We start from the raw sequence: 20,354 nt of genomic DNA on the forward strand, positions 1-20,354 counted from the left end.
CAGGAATTTGCCCAAACCTCTTTTAAACCCAGATACATTAACTACTGTTACCACATCCTCCGGCAAAGAATTTCAGAGCTAAACTATTCGTTGAGTGAACAAATATTTCCTCCTATTTTTTAAAAAGTATTTCTATGTAACTTCCTTGAGTGTCCCCTAGTCTTTGTACTTTTGGAACGAGTAAAAATTTGATTTATTTCTCATTCTACATCACTCAGGATTTTGTAGACCTCAATCATATCTCCCCTAATCTGTCTTTTTTCCAAGCTGAAGAGCCCTAACCTCTTTATCCTTTCATCATACGAGAGGAGTTCCCTTTATCTTATTGGTTGCTCTTCTTTGAAATCTTTTCTAATTCCGCTATATCTTTTTGAGATACAGTGACCAGAACGGAATGCAATACTCAAGGTGCGGACACATCATGGAGCAATACAAGGGCATATATTACATCATGCAAAAAAGCTTTCCAAGGTAGTCATGCCAGAGCTAACAGATTTTCAGTTCTGTAGCGTGTAGTGTAAGGCAGCCAATATCTTCAACTGCTCCAGCAGGTATATAAGTAGGTCTGAAACAAACTTTGTTCTAGTTATCCAGCTATGCAGGCCTGTGCGGGAATATCACCAACCACTGCTGGGGGTATACAATTCCCCTTCAGCTCCATCCTCTTGACCTGCTGTTCTTATAGGAGGAAATGCTTCCAAATTATAGTAGTATTCTGGGGAAACTGGAGATGTTGCAGCTGACAGGACCATTTCTGTTTTTCTAGCTGCATTTTTGTTGTCCCGGAATCGGTGTTCATTAAGCCTGTTGATGTTCTGATAAGTGCATTAATGGTTAAACTTGGGTCCTGCAATCAAACCAAAGATTAAAAGAGAAATAATAATAATTATTATAAATGGGATATTTATATTCTGCCTCATCCTTTTTTACTTGAATGGTTTACAGTAAAGAGCACAAAGCTCTACATTAACACAAAATAAACTTTCAATTCTATATTAATCAAACTGACCGTTGTTACACATTTGACCGTTGTTACACATTTGAATTAAAAACAAAATATTAGTGTAAATATTTAGGGCCTCTTTTACAAAGATGTGCTGGCCATTCCTACCCTTCAAATGAGAGAAAGTCCATTCAATTCCTATGGTCTTTTCTCTCAATTTCCACGCGGGAATCGCTAGTGTGGCTTGTAAAAGAGACCCTTAATAAACAACCAAGCCTTAACTTCTTTTGAAATCTTAAATGGTTTGTTTCAGATCTAATATTCAAGGGCAGAGAATTCCACTTTGAAGAAACAACATTAATAAACCTTTTATTTAATGAGGCTAATCATATGGAAGAGGGTGGTATGAGTTCAAACTTATTGACACGTACATAACTTCTAGATGTCAAACGTAGTTGAACAAATTTGTGAAACAGTTACCGTATAAAACCTTAAAAGCAAAATACAAAATTTTAAAATCAAGTCTTGCCAAAACAGGCAACCACTGGAGCTCCTTCAACAAAGGAGTAACGTGCTCGTACTTTCTTTTTTTAATACAAAATAATCTTCGCCAGTGTGTTTTGCAACAACTGCAAATGAGATATTAACGATTTATAAATCTTTAGATACAAGGAATTGCAGTAGTCTAGGTGCAAAAAAAGTGCTGCAACAAACTTCTGCAGTTCATCCAGAGAGAAAGAGGAATGTATCTGGTATAGAGAACAAATCTGTAAGAAAATAGAGAAACTATATGATTAACCATGTAGTCCTACTGCTTCAGAATTCACCTGTGTTCAAAGGAAGGAAGTAAGATAGCATAGCACTAAAAAGCTCAGAGAAGCAAAATTGTGAACAATGAGTGCAGGTACAATAGACAATTTCTGCACCAGCACTTGTTTTAAAAGAGGGTGATCAGAATTATAGTGGAAGAATGGTGATTGAGTCAGGACCAAGAAACAAGATTTATCCTTGTGATTCTTAAATTAATTGACTAACATAATGATCTTGAAGGATAGTTAAATACCTTTGAATTATCCCAGATCTCATGACATAATGTGATATGTTGTTGCATTCTATTCAAATCACTAAAGTATTTTTTTTATGTAAAGAAGATTTTGGTATTAGAACTGGAAGTGAGTACCATTACCTTTTGGTTCAAATATCCAGGGAATTTCCTCCCTATTTCATATTAGTAGCACATTTAAAACAAATCAGAAAAAGTTTACTCATCACCCAATTAAACTGTGTTGATGGAAGATGTGGTCAAGGTGGTTAGTATAGTTGTTTTTAAAAAAAGGTTTAGACAAGTTCTAGAGGAAAAGTCCATAATCCTATTAGTAGCCATGTAGGCTTGAGAAAGCTACTACTGTTTATGGATGTGAACATCAAGGAATGGATCTCCTCTTTGGAATTCTGCTGGTATTGTGACATGGATTGTCTATTAATGGACATAGGATGCTATGTCTGATGTACCTTTGGTCTGACCTCGTATGGCACTGTTTTCTTATGTTTTCTCCCAAATCACTTAGGGCCTTGTTTGCTAAGCCACGCTGTAGGCATGCAAAATTTTAGCGCGTGCTAATGCTAGAGACACCCATAGGAATATAATGGGTGTCTCTTATCATTAGTGTGCACTAAAATGTTTGCACGCTTATAGAGCGGTCTAGTAAACAGGGCCCTTAGCCCTCTTCATTGTACTGACATTCCTCGTATGGAGCCTTGCATCAAGGCTCATTCAAGAGCCCTGATTTTAGCCAGTATAAGGACTGTGACTCTCCCCCTCAGGGTTTATGAATGCTAGCTCTGCTGCACCCATAGCCCCAGCTGGCCTGGAAAATAGAAGATCTGACCTAGTACATGACTCCATGTATCTTAGGCAGCATGAAACACAGCCACCGGGTTGCCCTTGGAAATATTTGTGTATCGTAAAGGAAATGAGAGCAGGCTTAACCTACCAGATTATTTATCTGTCGGAGCCATCCCAGAAAGACAAAACCCTGTTTTGTTTCTGAAAGAAGTTTTGGTAAAAACCAGTTTTTTTTTTGTTCTAGAAAGCAGCTTTTGGGTAAAAATCTCTTTTGGTAAAGAGACATCTTGGAATCCATGCTCTAATCCTTAATGGCCTAGGCTTGTTGCACTATTTATTAAGGCATTACAGTGACTCTCATCAAGCACCTACAAATACAGAATATGGCAGCTAAAATCTTTAATTGGGCAACACTGATATTCAAAGAAAAAACCCGGCTTCCCATCACCTTTAGGATTCAGTTTTAAATTGTTATATTTGTATATGTATTTAGGTTTTTATCCCATCATTAGATAAGTCCCAGGGTGGATCACAAAGTAACATACACAAAATAATACAAAACCACCTAGACAAGATAGCCATTCAATCTTCACCTAACCCCAGCAACCCTCAAGTACAGCATGGGGTCCCTTAGGAAAAGGAAGAGTTAGTTGTTTACTGAGGATGGGCAGACTGGATGGGCCATTTGGACCTTACCTACCATCATATTTCCATGTTTCTATGGATGATTTCCCAAATCCAAAAACTTATAATTTTCCCCTTCTTTTAAACAAAAGTATCTGTAGCTATATCCAAAACCTAGCTGGCTATGCAGATATCCTTAACTCCCACTAAACAAGTACTTTTTTTTAAACTGTTTTCTAAAATTAAATAGATCAGTAATTTGACATAATCCATAAGCAAGTCTGTTCCACAATACAGGTACCCAAACAGAAAATGTAGACTCCCGCAATATCGTTGACTGTTCCATACCAAGTGCAGAACCACTGACGTTCTCATGAATACAGAATTAAGATTCCTAGTTGGGAAAATACCAACTTAATTTGATCAAAATATATGTTGGACCCAATCTATGTACTACCTTAAAAGTCAATTTAATACTTTAAAGCAAACTCTCTTGTATACAGGAAGCAAATGCAACTTTGATACCAACAAGATATGCTGTCAAAATCCCACCCACTGGAACACCCATGCTGCTGCATTCTGTATTAGATGTCTTCTGAAGAGACAAGTTAAAAAAAAACCCCAAACAAAAACAATCCCCTCCCCCCAAATAAATCTATATGAGCTAATGGAAGAGTGTAAGAGACTAGCAAAATCTTGATCAGTGAAAAGGGTATTGATCCTCTTCACATTTTCTACCGCAGCGTCCTTACATATGGTGCAAGCTTGTTTATCCACTACCATCTTACATATGCGCTCTGTTCAGCACAGACTAATCTTGTGATCTTCCTCATAAGACTATAAGGTATCAGGTGTACGCATTCAATGTTAGTGCCTCTAGTCTCTTGAAGGATATACTACTACTACTACTACTTGACATTTCTAAAGTGCTACTAGGGTTATGCAGCGCTGTACAATTTAACATAGAAGGACAGTCCCTGCTCAAAGGAGCTTACAATCTAAAGGACAAATGTACAGTCAGTCAAATAGGGGCAGTCTAGATTTCCTGAAAGGTATATACCGATTGATGTAAGGCTGGAGAATTCTTATAACCATTTCAAGTATTCCTTCAGTGTGCTTTGAAACTATTTGAATGGGTGAATAATGGTCTACAGGGTGAGGCAAAAAAAAAAAGTAACTCCCTACAGGTTTTTGCAGTTTTCTCAGCAACTGCTTTAAATTTCTATGAGAGATTGTACATACTTATTTAGTTATCATACATACATATTACTATTAAACAACATTTAATTAAGCTATGTTGATATTACTGACATTTTAGCGTTACTACTGTATATTCCTTCCTATACTAGACCTGTAATATGGCCCTGCTAGCCCTCCGCTTTCCTGTCCTTGCTGTCTTCAGTATATGTTTAGTTTCTTCTTGCAGCTGTGCATGTAAGTTACAGTGCTTTCTCAGGAAATGGAAAGTACATGTTACATGTCAAGGTGACACTTGGAAGGAAATAAGGCTATACGGCCCATATATGGCAGGTCCAACTGGATATAACCTTGGTGGTGATGAGAGACTGAGGATCCAGCTGACTCCAAGATGTTCCAACAGAAATATGTGTTCAGAGAAGGAGGAGACCAGGTGTTTCATACTAGCTTGGAATGTGGTTTTTGCACGCTGTGAGCACGCTTTACTGATAAGGAATTAGCCAATTGCCACAAAGTGTGCATGTGAACACAAGTAGGAGAGGATGGTAGAATACAGGAAATTGCCATTTTTGTATATTATTATATTGTGTATTGGAGAGAAACAGGAAAATCCATATATGACCATAAGTTAGTTTAGGAGAAATCACATGATTTGGGAGAAACAATACTTACAACAGTATATATGTGATGGCTAAGAAAGGTTTTGCTGAGCAGTTTTGTTATTCAGTCTGTGCGTCTGGCTACTGGGTGACAACGTGCTCCAGAGAGAAGAATTATTTTGTATTGGCCTAGTGTGATACCAATAAAGATTTTTACTGGTTGTGCCTATATCTAAGTCTGATTGTCTCTGTTATTCCAGCCTCTAGGGCTGAAGTGTTTTCCTCTCCCCAGGGGCAAGGTACAGGATTACACTCTACCTAGAGAGTTTTGCAAATTAAAAATGTTCACGCTAAAACAGTAAAATAATGTTATTTAAACAATGCAATTAACAATGTGTCAGTCACTGTGAATGCTCAAAATGTTCACCCCCAGCTTTACCACAGACCTTTAGTCACTTTGGGAATTTCTTAACAGCCTTGTCGATCGGTCCCTGTGGCAAGCTGTCCCAGATCATCTGCAGCACTTCCTTGAGTTAGTGATTGTTAGCGACTTTGGGTGGAGCTTGTGATAGGCCTCCAGTATTGCTCCCCAGACATGGTACACATTATTCAAATTCAAGTTATTATTTACAAAAGTCTACATAACTGTGAAATCATTAATAGTAAGCTGATACCCTGCTTTTTTATTCAAATAATGATAGTTTTACAGTGCAAACATTTTTGAATGTGCGAAAATTGTTGGGTGGTCACGTTAAAAAGTCTGTAACTTTACCATTTAAAGATAATCTCATTCTACTTGGCACATAAATGTAGATAGTAACAACAAATAAAGCTTTAAAATATCACGTTGAAATTCCAGGTGGTTGCTGAAAAAAACAGCAAAAAATAGGGGTTTTTTTTGTTACGTTTTTTTGCCTTACCCTGTATATTAATCTATTCCAGACTACTGGAACAAATGATGTGTCATGCTGAGTCAGGTGTTCACTAACTTACCTGAAATGTCAACTTAAGAGAATGCAAAACCATCGACTAAGGAAGCTTGGGGGGGTGGGAGGAGGAGGAGCAGGAAACTTCTCGGCTAAGAACAAAGAATATCCATGCAGAAAATAAATGATTTGTAAAATACAATTAATAAGCTAAGCAAACCTTTGCTGAGAAGAAGTTCTGGAAGCCACCTGGATGTAACAGGAATCTGCAGAGGTTTGCTTAGGTTATGAAGGAAATTCTTTACATTTATCGAGTTGTGTCTCCATTTTAGCATGTATCTTTTATGGTTTATTTGGCACTTCCCTGGTATAGTTTTTCTTTTAAAGCTGTGCAGTTGTGATTTGGTCTGCTATAGAGTGCTGGAAACCTGTACTTTGTTTTTTTATACACAGATTTGATTGAAGGGAAATTAGTAGGTGTTCTGGATATTTTGGATGAAGAAAACCGCCTTCCCCAGCCGAGTGACCAGCACTTTACAGCAGAGGTGCATCAGAAGCATAAGGACCATTTCCGACTCAGTGTAGGTGTTTTCATGATGATCATTTATCCTCCACCTTTAATTCATAGACACAAATCAAACTGTTCCCCACAAATGCTCTGGACAGTAGTGCTCCACAGATTTCCATGACAAGAATAAATAAAAAGCCACATTTAATGAAATTATTATAAGTTGTTAATATTGCAAGTAATGACATTTTTCATGAGTTGCGCTGCGATCCACTCTGGGTAATTTTTCTGGTATGTATGAACTGTACCTCTTGTTTTTTCAGCTTGTTGAGCCAGAAGCTCAAATTCGTTTCAGATGATTATCATGACATGCCTTTCTTTTACTTGGTTATTATCGCTGTCATTTGTAAAGCATCAGTGTACACAGTGCAGCTCACATATAGGAGCTACTATGAGAAAGTGATCACTCCTCCGTTGCTGTGTCTCCTTTAGGAGGTCTATTAAAATATATATTCCAAACATTGTTAACTTTCACAGGAATCACTAATGTGTTAAAATCCACACTGAACTGGTAACATGGAATTTTTATTTTAAAATTGAGGGAGGAGGATGGGCAAGGGGGAGGGGTTGGAGCCCAAGGGACTCACTACAGATTAATGTATATAATGGTAATATAGGTTTTCACCATGAAAATTTAACTATACCTCCAAGGATATAGTTAATTGCTTCTGCAGAAGAAATCACCACATTAATGCAGTAGCTGTTCTCCCTCCCCCTCCTAATAACTGAGCATGCCCCTTGTATTTGAAAGCATTACTGTGCATTTGTCTCTGTTAATGCACATTACAAATTACCACAAAACCTATTAACAGCGACGCACTAGAGCAGTTTATTCTGTTTTCCTTTTAGGCTCTGTAGGATGTATGATTTTGATTGTATTTCCCCAATGACAAGGGTACACAATGTCAAATTTTTATAGGGTGAAGATTGTTTTGATTTTATGCTGCTGTCGGCGATGTACAGATTGTCTTCTCATTTATGAATCTTCTGATCTATGGATGTTCTGTTTTATTATATTTTGTATGTTTTAGTGCAATCTGCTTTGATTTAAAGCAGGATATAAATGAAATAAATTTGCATAAATCATTGGTGTGATGTACAGTGCATTACCTATTAAGGGTTCCCTTGTTTTGAAGCATATAGACTTGCTTATTACCTGCACTATTTGACTATAACTTACCTTGACTAGAGAAAATGTGCGAGCAAAATCCTAATTGTCCTCCTGATAACACATCCTATGTGCGTCGGCTTCACAGACGTACCATGTAGTCAGTATCATTTCAGGTCACCGGTATGGTCATCTCTTGTCTGTAGAACCAAAAGTGTTCTTTTCCTTTTCTTTTTTCATTTGTACACAATTTCTTTTCCTTTTAGATGTCTTGATTTATCACAAAATATTGAAATTAAATGAGTCTTCTTAAAAGGCAAGAATATTGTGTGTATCAGAAACCCAGTTCTTTACATTGTTGATACAAAGTAGAAGAGCAGAATGCTATATATTTGTTTTCCGTTTCTCGTAAGATTTTAATATATAGCAGGATTGCTCTACCTAATTGAATAGAACCTGAGAGCATTAGCTGCACGAGGGAGTAGTTAAAGTGATGCAAGCACTGTAGAAGTAGCTCTGAAGCAAATATGTAATTCTGGGAAGAATTGCCTTTTCTTTTCAGGTTCTGAAGCTGAGTCTTTCTTGGAAGAATCTTAGTTGATACTTGTTTTGTGATTCTAGATTCCCAGGAAGTCTAAACTGACTGTCCACAGGAATGTCAGAGATGACGAAGGCTTTATCATTAGACATTTTGCTGGCGCTGTATGCTATGAAACGGTATGTTCTATCTTTATTGTCTGTATAAGAATATTTAAAGTTATTGAACAGAAAAATGAAAACAAATTGGAGAAAATATTTTTTTCAGTCAATGTACAATTAAGCTCTGAAATTCATTGCTAGAGAATGTGGTAAAAGCAGTTAGTGTAGGTGGTCTTAAAAAAAAAGTTTGGACAAACTCTTGGAGAAAAAGTCCATAAATTGTTGTTACAGTAGATTTAGGGAAAGACTTCTTATCCCTGGGAAGAGGCAGCATGAAATCTAGCTACATTTGGGGATATTGCCAGGTACATGTCAACTGGGCTGGCCCCAGTTTGGAAACAGGATTCTGGGCTTGATATACCTTTGGTCTGACCCAGTATAGCAGTTCTTATATTCTTATGATAAAGGGGCCCTTATACGATGTCAAACATAGTCTGACATGGAATGTGGTAAAGCATTCTCTGTTAGTTATGGCATGGTGTGCACCATGTGCATGGTAATTATTTTGTTGTCATTTTCTTGAGGGGACGTGTGAGGGATGGAGAGAAGGTGTTCTGTGCTGACCAGTTAGTGCATTTTATTACCGGTTAGCATACAAGTTAACACAGGAGTCCTTACTGCCTCCTAAATAGGTGGCAGTAAGTGCTCCTGTCATAATTTTTTTTTTATGGCTGATTGGTAATGCTAACATTAGCACATGGCCATATGTGACCATCTCTGAGAAAAAGTGTTTAAAGTCTCCAAAAACAAAAAAATGAGGTTTTAATGAATTCTGTTAGAGCAAACAATTTGTAATACAACAGTCTAAACCGAGATCAAACTTCTAACTTTCCCTGTCTGCTTATGGACCCAGGACATGAAAAATTGGCCATTCTCAACAATTTGGATCTGAAACTAATCACCTTTTCCCACAGATAGAAAATAGCCCTTTTTCATAGCTATGGTAAAAATGACCTAAATGAATGGGAAAGACCCACCTAAGCACATGCTAAGGCCATTTCGTTTTGCAGCTTAGTATCAGGACCCTTACATTTTTTCAGTAAACAATAAAGCAATATGTTCTTATTTTTATATATTAGCATTTTTTCTGAAGACTAACAAATTTTGCTTTATTTACACTCTAATTCTATATATGGCGCTCAAAATTGCGTGTGCAAATATAGGTGTGTACCCAGTTTGCACGCTCAGTTTAATTTAGGGCTCTGTTTACCAAGCCGTGTATTTTATTTATTTACTAGTAAAAAAGGCCCGTTTCTTAACGCAATGAAACGGGCGCTAGCAATGTAATGAGTTCCTGCCATTAATGTTTCCACGGTTGTATTCTGAATATAATTGTTGTTTACATGTGTAAGATTTCTTTATATGCAATATTTTTTGTGTAAACTGTGTTACAATGTGGTAAAAGTTTTCCTTGTTCAGGCTCTTGAATCAGTTTAACAATCACATCAGAAGAGCTCCTTACTCATGAGAATGCAACATACAGTTGCCCATGTGAGAGACTGAGAGTGACAGTGTGTTTTACAGACAGTGTAAGAGAGAGAGATACACAGAGTGATTGAGTGTGTGTGTGATGTGTGTGAGTGACAAAGTGATTAAATGTTTGTCTTTCCTTCCTTCCGTTCTGTGCACTTGCCTCCACTGATGTTCGTACCTCCCTGTATATGATTGTTTGTTAGAGATTCAATCCACTCCACTTCCCTCCTCCAAGTTCCGTTCTGTCTGATTGGTTCTTCGTTGACAGTGAGAGCCAATGAAACGCTGAACTACAGACTTACGAACCCTACACTGCCACAGTGCCATGGAGTCAGCTTCAGAATGTTGGAGGTGCTTTTTATTATATAGGATTTATTAGGATTTATTTACCGCCTTTTTGAAGGAATTCACTCAAGGCGGTGTACAGTAAGACTAGATCAAATATGAGCAGTAGGTAATTAGAGCAGTAAAAATATTTGAACAACAATACAAAGTATGGCATGGTATAAAAGATTGATGGTGTCATACAATAGAAACACGAATCTGCAGGACACTCTTTGCAGATCAGACGTGTGGACTAAGGGGCAGATAACTACTGGAATACACAAGAAATGTGGTAGATGCAGTATTTGTCCAAATATTATAGAGGGATCAACTTTAGAATGGGAGCATGGTCAAAAAACGATCAAAGTGAGAGGACAATCAAATTGTGATACAGAGAACGTAGTGTATGCATGTAGGTGCCCATGCAGTAAGATTTATATAGGACACACCTCAAGAAAATTCAAAACACGAATTATAGAACATAAACATGGAATTGTGCATAAAAAACCAGAGGCACCTATGGCACAACACTGTGCAGAGGAGGGTCATTCTTTTGATCAAATGCAGTTTATAGTTTTGGAAGTGATTAGCAAGGGAATGAGAGGGGGGATATTAAACAACAACTATGGCAGCGGGAACAGCGATTGATTTATCAATTTAAAACAACCATGCCTAGAGGACTGAATAAAAATGTAGAATGGAAGGCGTTCTACTAACTGGCCCTTTAAACAAAAGGTGCAAGGTGATTGGAGGAGGTTCCTGAGGGTGTCATTGAAATACCGCGGCCATCTTGTGCGCCATAGCATCGGAATCAAAAGCATGAAATAGAGTAATAAAAAGTTCCTGAAGCAGCGATTGACATCGCGAAACAAGACGTGCTTGTCGGAAAAGAAAGTTTAAATCAAAAGTAAAGAGAAAGGAAGGAACGGGGTTACGAAGTAATCCGAATACACTCATACCAGCGAAAGCATTACCGCACACCTCATGATCTCATGAACAGGAGACAGGGTTGGAAACATAGGAGAACGTTACCAGCCGGCTGGAGAAGATCAAAGAACTCAGCTAAGTGCACTATACATGGGACTGAGGGGATAATGTGGTTAGGCACAAGTAGTAAAATAATGAGGGTATTTGGAAATGGAATAAATTAACAATTAGTGTGGTCAAGATACTTTGATGTAAGATGTAACAGTATGTGTTGATTCAAGCCAGCCAATGCAAAGTCAAGTAGTTTTTGGTATGGTATAAATTATAACAATTGGGCATTAAGACCTATGATAAGAATAACCCCACAGAATCCCTGGAATCCTTTATATTAAGGTTCTGTTTCACCAGTTGGTGATAGACCAGGGGTGGAGGTGTTGATGTCAGTTTGACAAACTAACAATAGCATTGGGGGTCCTGGTTAACACATACGACAATCCTTGGAAGTAAGATATTATAGATTATGGTATACTACTTGCAATGACAATACAATATGTATTAGAACATTATAATTGGTAGTGAGGGGTAAGGCAAAGTTGTATCATATAGAGAGTAAGAAAGTAGGAAGAATTAGAAAGTAAGGTGATTGATTTGAAGAAAGTTGCACATGAGGTCAGAGAGATGGTTAAATATTATCTCAGCTAGGGTAGGATTGGATAAACATGTCCCGCTGCAGAATGTGCAGCCCGAGACAATCCTTGTGTGTATGAGTGAGACTAACAAGTTAGTTACTTCTTCCATTAACGACTTGGTTGAAGAGCCAAGCTTTCACCTGCTTCTTGAAGTAGAGGTAGTCTTGTGTTAAGCGGAGCCTTTCAGGCAATGCATTCCAGAGTGTGGGGGCTTTTCCGGAGAAGGCTCGCTTGCAGGTATCACATCGTGTAATGTCTTTTGGAGAGAGTGTAGTTAGTGAAAGTCCTTGTGAGGACCTTAGTGTCCTTGGCGGTGTGTGGAGGATCATCCTATTCTTCAGATACTCAGGGCCATTTCCTTTCAGGTCCTTGAAGATCAGACAGAGTTTTAAATTTAGCCCTGTATTGTACTGGTAGCCAATGAAGTTTTTGCAAAAATGGTGTGATGTGCGCTTGTAACCTTCTATGAGTCTTGCTGTTGCATTCCGAATCAACTGGAGCTGGTGCAGGCCCTTTGTAGTCAGACCATTGTATAGTGCATTGCAGTAATCCAGTCTTGATGTTACTATGGCATGCACAACTGGGATAAGATTTACCTTCTCGATGTAATGTAGGCACACAAACTTTATAGCACGCACTAAAATCATGCGCTAAAGATAAACACCCATCACAATATTATATTCTCATATTCTCACAATCCTTCCCACCTCCCCTAGGAGTTGTCTCCTATTATTTTACTTTTTCATGCTGTAGTATTTAACTGCAGTAACCGCGCCGTTGCCCTGGGTGGGAAAGCACTCGCGCATGCATAGGGGATCATGTCTCATGCTCCACAAAGCTCTCTAAAGCTTGTTATAAGCTCTGGACTGGGTAACACAGAGCTGCGTTGCCCAGTCCAGAGCTTATAACAAGCTTTAAAGAGCTTTGTGGAGCATGAGACACTTATATTGTGAGAATATAAGGCTTACTGTCTTCGGAGAATACTTGCTACAGGTAAGTACAGTGGGGGAAATAAGTATTTGATCCCTTGCTGATTTTGTAAGTTTGCCCACTGACAAAGACATGAGCAGCCCATAATTGAAGGGTAGGTTATTGGTAACAGTGAGAGATAGCACATCACAAATTAAATCCGGAAAATCACATTGTGGAAAGTATATGAATTTATTTGCATTCTGCAGAGGGAAATAAGTATTTAATCCCTCTGGCAAACAAGACCTAATACTTGGTGGCAAAACCCTTGTTGGCAAGCACAGCGGTCAGACGTCTTCTGTAGTTGATGATGAGGTTTGCACACATGTCAGGAGGAATTTTGGTCCACTCCTCTTTGCAGATCATCTCTAAATCATTAAGAGTTCTGGGCTGTCGCTTGGCAACTCGCATCTTCAGCTCCCTCCATAAGTTTTCAATGGGATTAAGGTCTGGTGACTGGCTAGGCCACTCCATGACCCTAATGTGCTTCTTCCTGAGCCACTCCTTTGTTGCCTTGGCTGTATGTTTTGGGTCATTGTCGTGCTGGAAGACCCAGCCACGACCCATTTTTAAGGCCCTGGCGGAGGGAAGGAGGTTGTCACTCAGAATTGTACGGTACATGGCCCCATCCATTCTCCCATTGATGCGGTGAAGTAGTCCTGTGCCCTTAGCAGAGAAACACCCCCAAAACATAACATTTCCACCTCCATGCTTGACAGTGGGGACGGTGTTCTTTGGGTCATAGGCAGCATTTCTCTTCCTCCAAACACGGCGAGTTGAGTTCATGCCAAAGAGCTCAATTTTTGTCTCATCTGACCACAGCACCTTCTCCCAATCACTCTCGGCATCATCCAGGTGTTCACTGGCAAACTTCAGACGGGCCGTCACATGTGCCTTCCGGAGCAGGGGGACCTTGCGGGCACTGCAGGATTGCAATCCGTTATGTCGTAATGTGTTACCAATGGTTTTCGTGGTGACAGTGGTCCCAGCTGCCTTGAGATCATTGACAAGTTCCCCCCTTGTAGTTGTAGGCTGATTTCTAACCTTCCTCATGATCAAGGATACCCCACGAGGTGAGATTTTGCGTGGAGCCCCAGATCTTTGTCGATTGACAGTCATTTTGTACTTCTTCCATTTTCTTACTATGGCACCAACAGTTGTCTCCTTCTCGCCCAGCGTCTTACTGATGGTTTTGTAGCCCATTCCAGCCTTGTGCAGGTGTATGATCTTGTCCCTGACATCCTTAGACAGCTCCTTGCTCTTGGCCATTTTGTAGAGGTTAGAGTCTGACTGATTCACTGAGTCTGTGGACAGGTGTCTTTCATACAGGTGACCATTGCCGACAGCTGTCTGTCATGCAGGTAACGAGTTGATTTGGAGCATCTACCTGGTCTGTAGGGGCCAGATCTCTTACTGGTTGGTGGGGGATCAAATACTTATTTCCCTCTGCAGAATGCAAATAAATTCATATACTTTCCACAATGTGATTTTCCGGATTTAATTTGTGATGTGCTATCTCTCACTGTTACCAATAACCTACCCTTCAATTATGGGCTGCTCATGTCTTTGTCAGTGGGCAAACTTACAAAATCAGCAAGGGATCAAATACTTATTTCCCCCACTGTATCTTCGCTATATGGTGCATGAAAAATCTGCGTGGAAAAATATTCCACTTTGGTGTATTCTCAAAAGTACGTCTACATTTTATAGAATAGACTTAAATTTTCAGGTGATATATAGAATACGCCGAGCACCTTTCCACGTGAACAAATTTAGTTGAGGCCATTTATGCCATGTTTTACTTGGTGTAAATCCCGACACTTAAGGCGCAGAGCGGGTGTGTTCAATAACAATACGCATAGATTTTGGAAATGCCTGTGCTACGCCCCCTTCAACTATGCAGCTTAGAATTTACACATACCACGTTACAGAATATGCTTAGATGTGCGTGTAAATCTTAATGCCAATTAGTGCTGATAATTGCTTGTTAACATCTAGTTAACAGCGCTGATTAGTTAACCAATTAAGTTACGTGCATTTTTATAGAGTACGTTTCAATTTCTGCACTGGAATTAAGGCACAATCTATAGAATCTGACAGTAGATGTTCAACTTGCGTTAAAAATTTTTAACTTGCACATTGCTCTCTCTTCTCTCCCCCATATCCAGCTTTACATTACACTTGGGCTTATATCCCGCTATCACCTTTTCATTTCTAAGCCGTTTACAAACTTCTTATAGGGATATAGAGATCAGAACATTCCTCTGAGAATTACAGTGATTGCTTTGGAAACAAGCAGAAATTTAATTATAATGCATATTCCTTAAGAAAGTTTTTATCTTCTTTTGAAACATGAGATATGATTGTGAAGGAGAAATCATTCCGGCAAGAGATTTGTCAAAGAGCGCTAGTCTCTTCTTGCCCTTAGATGAGGGGAAAGTGAAAAAATTGGCAGCTTCCTGTCTCCTAGTTCTGGTTGAGGTTGCAAAGCAGAAATGAGCTAGCAAATAGCTGGGGATCATTCCTTGTAGTGTTTTAAAAAGGAAGTATGCCAATTTGAAAAACGCCTCAATGAGGAGCCAATATAGTTTGATGTGAAAAAGGGGAGACACTGTCAAGTTTGATAGCCTGAATATTAGTCTGATTGCTATATTTTGAATGGCTTGAAGTCTGGTCTTTGTGTAGCCCAGGTATATTTAAGTTACAGTTATCAAGAGATGATAGTAGCAGTGCATGTATCAACCATTCATGTTGACCGATTTCAAAGTACTTCTGAATGGTACTAAGCTTTCTCATTAGGAAGAAACATGTATTTGGCCATGGCATTAACTTAAAGAGCGCAGTCAGTTTGAACGCCTAGGATTGATTGATTTATGTAATACAATGTGCAGTGGATATACACGTTAAGCCTTATGCAATAGTATATTTTTCTCTCTTGATATAAGCTCCTATGTTTTCCTTATCCACCCTTCCTAGTTTGTGGTCTAATAAGACTTATGTAATATTTTTGTTAAAATTATTGGATCTTGTTTGATTTGCTTAAAAGTTAAATTAAAAAAAAAAAGCATGCCGAAATTTAGGTGCCAAGAAGATACATGCTAAGCATGAATTCTACAACTCGGACATTCAGCACATACTCAGACATAGCCTCTTGTGTCACACATTAGTACACTGGAGACGGCTTTCGACAGAAATTGGAATTTATTTGGCCGCAGCCAGGAACATCTAACATTGTATTTCTACACTTAATACATAACATATTACATTACTTGCCATCACAAATGTTAACACTTCTCCTGCCTGGGTACACAGCTTCTTTTGTTGTCTCACAGGTTGTGCCGTCCAAGCACCCTGTTTCCTCTCTGTCCTGTCTCACGCGTTGTCTCTACGGTGTATCCTGTTGAAGGATGCACCTAACATCTTTTCCAATCTGCTGATCTGGGCCTCCCGGCCGTCGAAGCCAGGAGACAAGCTGTGACTCGGCTACGATGCAGGGATATATTTCTTTGCTTACATTTCAACTGTACAATCAACTCTTTCAAATAACGATTTACCACATAACTTATCACTTTTATCTGTTAATCTGCTGTGTACCCGTCGCTGTTATTGTATAACCGCTGTAGCCCGACGCCTAGCTGCGACAGCTGCTGCCTGTTGGGGGGGTGGGTTGGGTCAGCGCTGCTCCTCCCGTGCTTGCTGGCTCAAAAAGACTCTATGACTCTTTTCCTGTATCCTTCCTGTCCGTCGCCCCTCCCCCTTTATTCTTTAACTCCCTCCTTACCACCTTCCCTTGTAACTACTCTTTGTCCCTACTCTTTCCTAAACCCCTCCCCTTCCCCCTCGTCTTCGCTGGCCTTTGGCCCGTTTGTGGGCGGCCTCCCCTTACTGGGTTTGCCTCTTTCTTAATGGCAGTTAATGCACAGAACTGCTGTTGTAGAATACTAGCGTAAGTCCACATTTATGCACCTAACTTTAGGCACAAGTACTTACGCCAACTCAGTGGCTGGTGTAAATGTTGAGGTGCATAAATGATAGCATTCTTTAACCTGCATCTGACCTACCCATACCCCTCCCAGATCCTCCCCCCCTTTGAAGTTGCACACTCTGGAATTTGAGTGCACAACTTATAACATAGCATCTAAAAGCAGTAACATGCACAACTGATAATTGATGCCAATTAGCATAAATTAAGTCCAATTATAGCCAATAATTGGTTGTTAACTCCAATTAACAGCCAATTATTGAATTAAGTTACACATGCAAGTGACCTTATTCTATAACTTGTGCATGCAAATTTGCAAGTTAGTTGGAAATTTGATTGCACAAGGGGTTAATGGGCAATTCTATAACTGGAAGCCTGTATTTATCCAACCCTTCCACTTGTAAATTTACAGAATACTAAAGGGTTATGGATTTGATAATACTGCCTTTCTATCCCTAGTGGGCTCATATTCTAAGTTTTTAACTTGACAATAGAATGTTGAGTGACTTGCCCATGGTCACAAGGATCTACAATGGGAATCAAACCCAATTTCCCAGCCCACTGCACTAACCATTAGGCTACTCCTCCAGTCAGATACTTATATGCTAGCAGGTCACCTTAGCGTTATTCTGTAAGGGCACATATTAGTGGTCTAGTCTGTCAGTACATGGGGTAGGCAATGGGCAGGGTTTCTACTTAGAATGTAGCTGACAGAAAACTGTAAATTAACTTCCAAATTCTATAAATGGCACTCAAAGTTCCGTGTGCAGATTTGGATGTGTGCCCAATTCGCATGTTTAATTGAGTAGTGAGCCAATTAGTGGTAGTAATTGGGTTCTAACAATCAATTATTGATGCTGATTGCCAACAATTTGAATTTACATGTGCATCTTTCAGCGTGCAACTGAAAAGGGGGGCATGGCCATGAGAGGGGCATGGGCGGGTCAGGGGCGTTCACTTCAGATCCACACAGTATTAGAGAATATGGGAGATCCATGCCTAATTTAGTCACATGGATATATAGAATAAGTGCTCAGCGCTCTTTTTTTTTTTAGATGCCCATATTTGGGCATCATTTACTGAATCTAGTCCTAAGTGTGTTCCTGCTGCATTTACGTTTCTGTGCTTATGGCAGATCTGTGCCCAGTGTATCTGCGGGTGAGTAAATGTTTCCGCTAGCATTCTATAATGGAATCTGGGTGCTGAGATGCCTTTATGGATTAGACTCCCACTAAGTGGCAAAAGGGTGCCTTTAATGGGTGTACTCGCTTTAGACTTGGCTCCTTAGGTTCTAAGTGCACAGAACCATTTCACTATTGGTAACAAATTTAACTCTTATTAGGTATGGTGGTGTCAAAACTATGCCCATCATGACTTTATTAATAATCATTCTCAAGACTGATATAAAACTTTTTTTTAATTCAATAGAACAGTCAGCACCAGTTCAGAAATTTAGTATTAACATTCTCCTGTTATAATTTCCTTTACAGACCCAGTTTGTCGAGAAGAATAATGATGCTTTGCATATGTCTCTTGAATCACTGGTTTGTGAATCCAAGGATAAGTTTGTCCGGGAACTCTTTGAAACGGTCAACAACAATAAGGACCCCAAACAAAAAACAGGAAAACTGAGCTTCATTAGCGTGGGCAATAAATTCAAGGTAGGAGAATGACGAAAACCATAATAGGTACTGCATTGCTGCTTTCTATTAATTGAAACACTGTACACAATGTTAAATCACTGCAGAAGTGACATGTTAATGGATTTTATTCTTTCAATTATGGTATTTAGAATGTTCTCTTTCCCCAGTACCAGGTTATACAATGTTGAGCGAAAAAAAATAACTGCTTATATAGAAATATCTGCATTCACTCCTAAGCTATGTTGATTTTTTTTCATTACCTAACTATAATGCTTAATGCTCTTTTCTTCTGCTTACTGTAAAGCTGACCTTCAGAATTCTTCTCTACTTGTTTCCTGTTCCATTTCCTCATTCTGCTGCTTTAGTTTTGCTGGTTTATTTCGACTCAGGATGACTAGATTGGACTATAGGGAAGTTAAGAGGAAGTACAGGCACAGCTGGGGGCTGCAGGTAAATCATTTACTTTTGAGGTCCTTGTTTGTGTGGCTGCCGTGACAGGACTACTGAGCATTATATAGACATGCATCTTTCTTACATCTTTTGCCAAATCTTTTTTGTGAGTGTTTAACAGGCCGTTGAAAAGTTTTTCCACTTATATACTGTAAAGCAGTGATACTATATAAAAACTGTTCTCACTGTACAGAAGAAATGTTTGTAGAGCTGAGTACAGGGAATTAGGTAACTGTTGTGTTGGTGTATCATTACAACAGTTATAAATAGCTGCTAGCCTCCTATTGAAGCTATTGGGGCTCATTTTCAAAAGAGAAAAACATCTAAGTGGCATTTGTATGTTTTTCTCCAAAAAAGTTCAAAACACAATTTTTAAAACTTGTATTTGAGACGTTTTTCTCTGCAGTGCGTCCTAGTTGCGTGGGAGCAGGATTTGGACATTCCCAAAACTGTTTTTCTGCCTTAATGGAACAAAGCAAAATCGTTCAGGGCTAAAAGTTGGACGTTTTGGTCTAGACCTGTTTCAATCATGCCTAAGTCACAAAGATGTGCCCCAAATGATGAGATGGCCACTGGAGGGATTAAGGCATGACCCCCCCCCCTCCACCCTTACTCCTCCAGTGGTAACTGACCCCTTCCTACCCTCCAAAGATGTGAAAGAAACAATACATACCAACCTGAATGACAGCTTCAGATGTTATGGCCAGTCCTAGTAGAGCAGTAAGCAGGTCCCTGGAATAGCCTAGTGGTCGGTGCAGTGGGCTGTAGAGAAGGGGACCCAGGACAATATCCCACCCTAACAGTGGGTCGGTGGAACATGTGAACCCTCCAAAAAAACACTAAATATGTACTGTACCTAAATATAGGTGACACCTGCAGGCATAAGGGCTATTGTAGTGATGTACAGTTGGGTACAGTAGGTTTTTTTGTGCGTTTTGGAGGGCTCACAATACAATATAAGGCGGTAACGGTGAGATGTGTACCTGGGGCCTTTTATGTGAAGTCCACTGCAGTGCTCCCTAGGGTGCCCCACTGCTCTTCCGGGATATCTGTGTGGCCAGTCTGCTGAGAAAGCTGCCCCCCCATACATCCCAGTGGCAAGCTTTTTGTGCGTTTTTGCCTTTGATATTTTTTTTCTTCACAAATGATCCTAAAAGATAGACACATTGAGCACAAAAATGTATAACAAATATTCATTTTTGAACCAAACCTTTTGACGTTTTTTGGTTTGAAAATGACCATATTCACTACTGGATTTTTGGATGGTTTTTGTAAAACGTCCAAAATCAGATTTAGATGTCATATCAAAAATGCCCCTGATAGTGTGATATAGGGGAGCAGATTTTTCATGGCACAAACAATGATAGCATTGTATTCCTCGCCCCTC

General features: G+C 39.3%; 1 protein-coding gene across 5 annotated transcripts in view; it reads left to right on the plus strand.

Annotated features, from left to right (window-relative positions):
- Positions 1-20,354, plus strand: part of MYO6 (myosin VI) — a 407,005-nt gene that overhangs the window by 243,561 nt on the left and 143,090 nt on the right. For all 5 annotated transcript variants that reach the window (XM_030199055.1, XM_030199058.1, XM_030199059.1 and 2 more), the window contains exons 16-18: positions 6,589-6,716; positions 8,433-8,528; positions 18,365-18,535. In XM_030199055.1, coding sequence (XP_030054915.1) covers positions 6,589-6,716; positions 8,433-8,528; positions 18,365-18,535 — 395 coding nt within the window. The remainder of the gene's footprint in view (positions 1-6,588; positions 6,717-8,432; positions 8,529-18,364; positions 18,536-20,354) is intronic.

The sequence above is a fragment of the Microcaecilia unicolor genome, chromosome 3, assembly GCF_901765095.1.
Source record: "Microcaecilia unicolor chromosome 3, aMicUni1.1, whole genome shotgun sequence".
In the NCBI taxonomy this organism is placed as follows: Eukaryota; Metazoa; Chordata; class Amphibia; order Gymnophiona; family Siphonopidae; genus Microcaecilia; species Microcaecilia unicolor.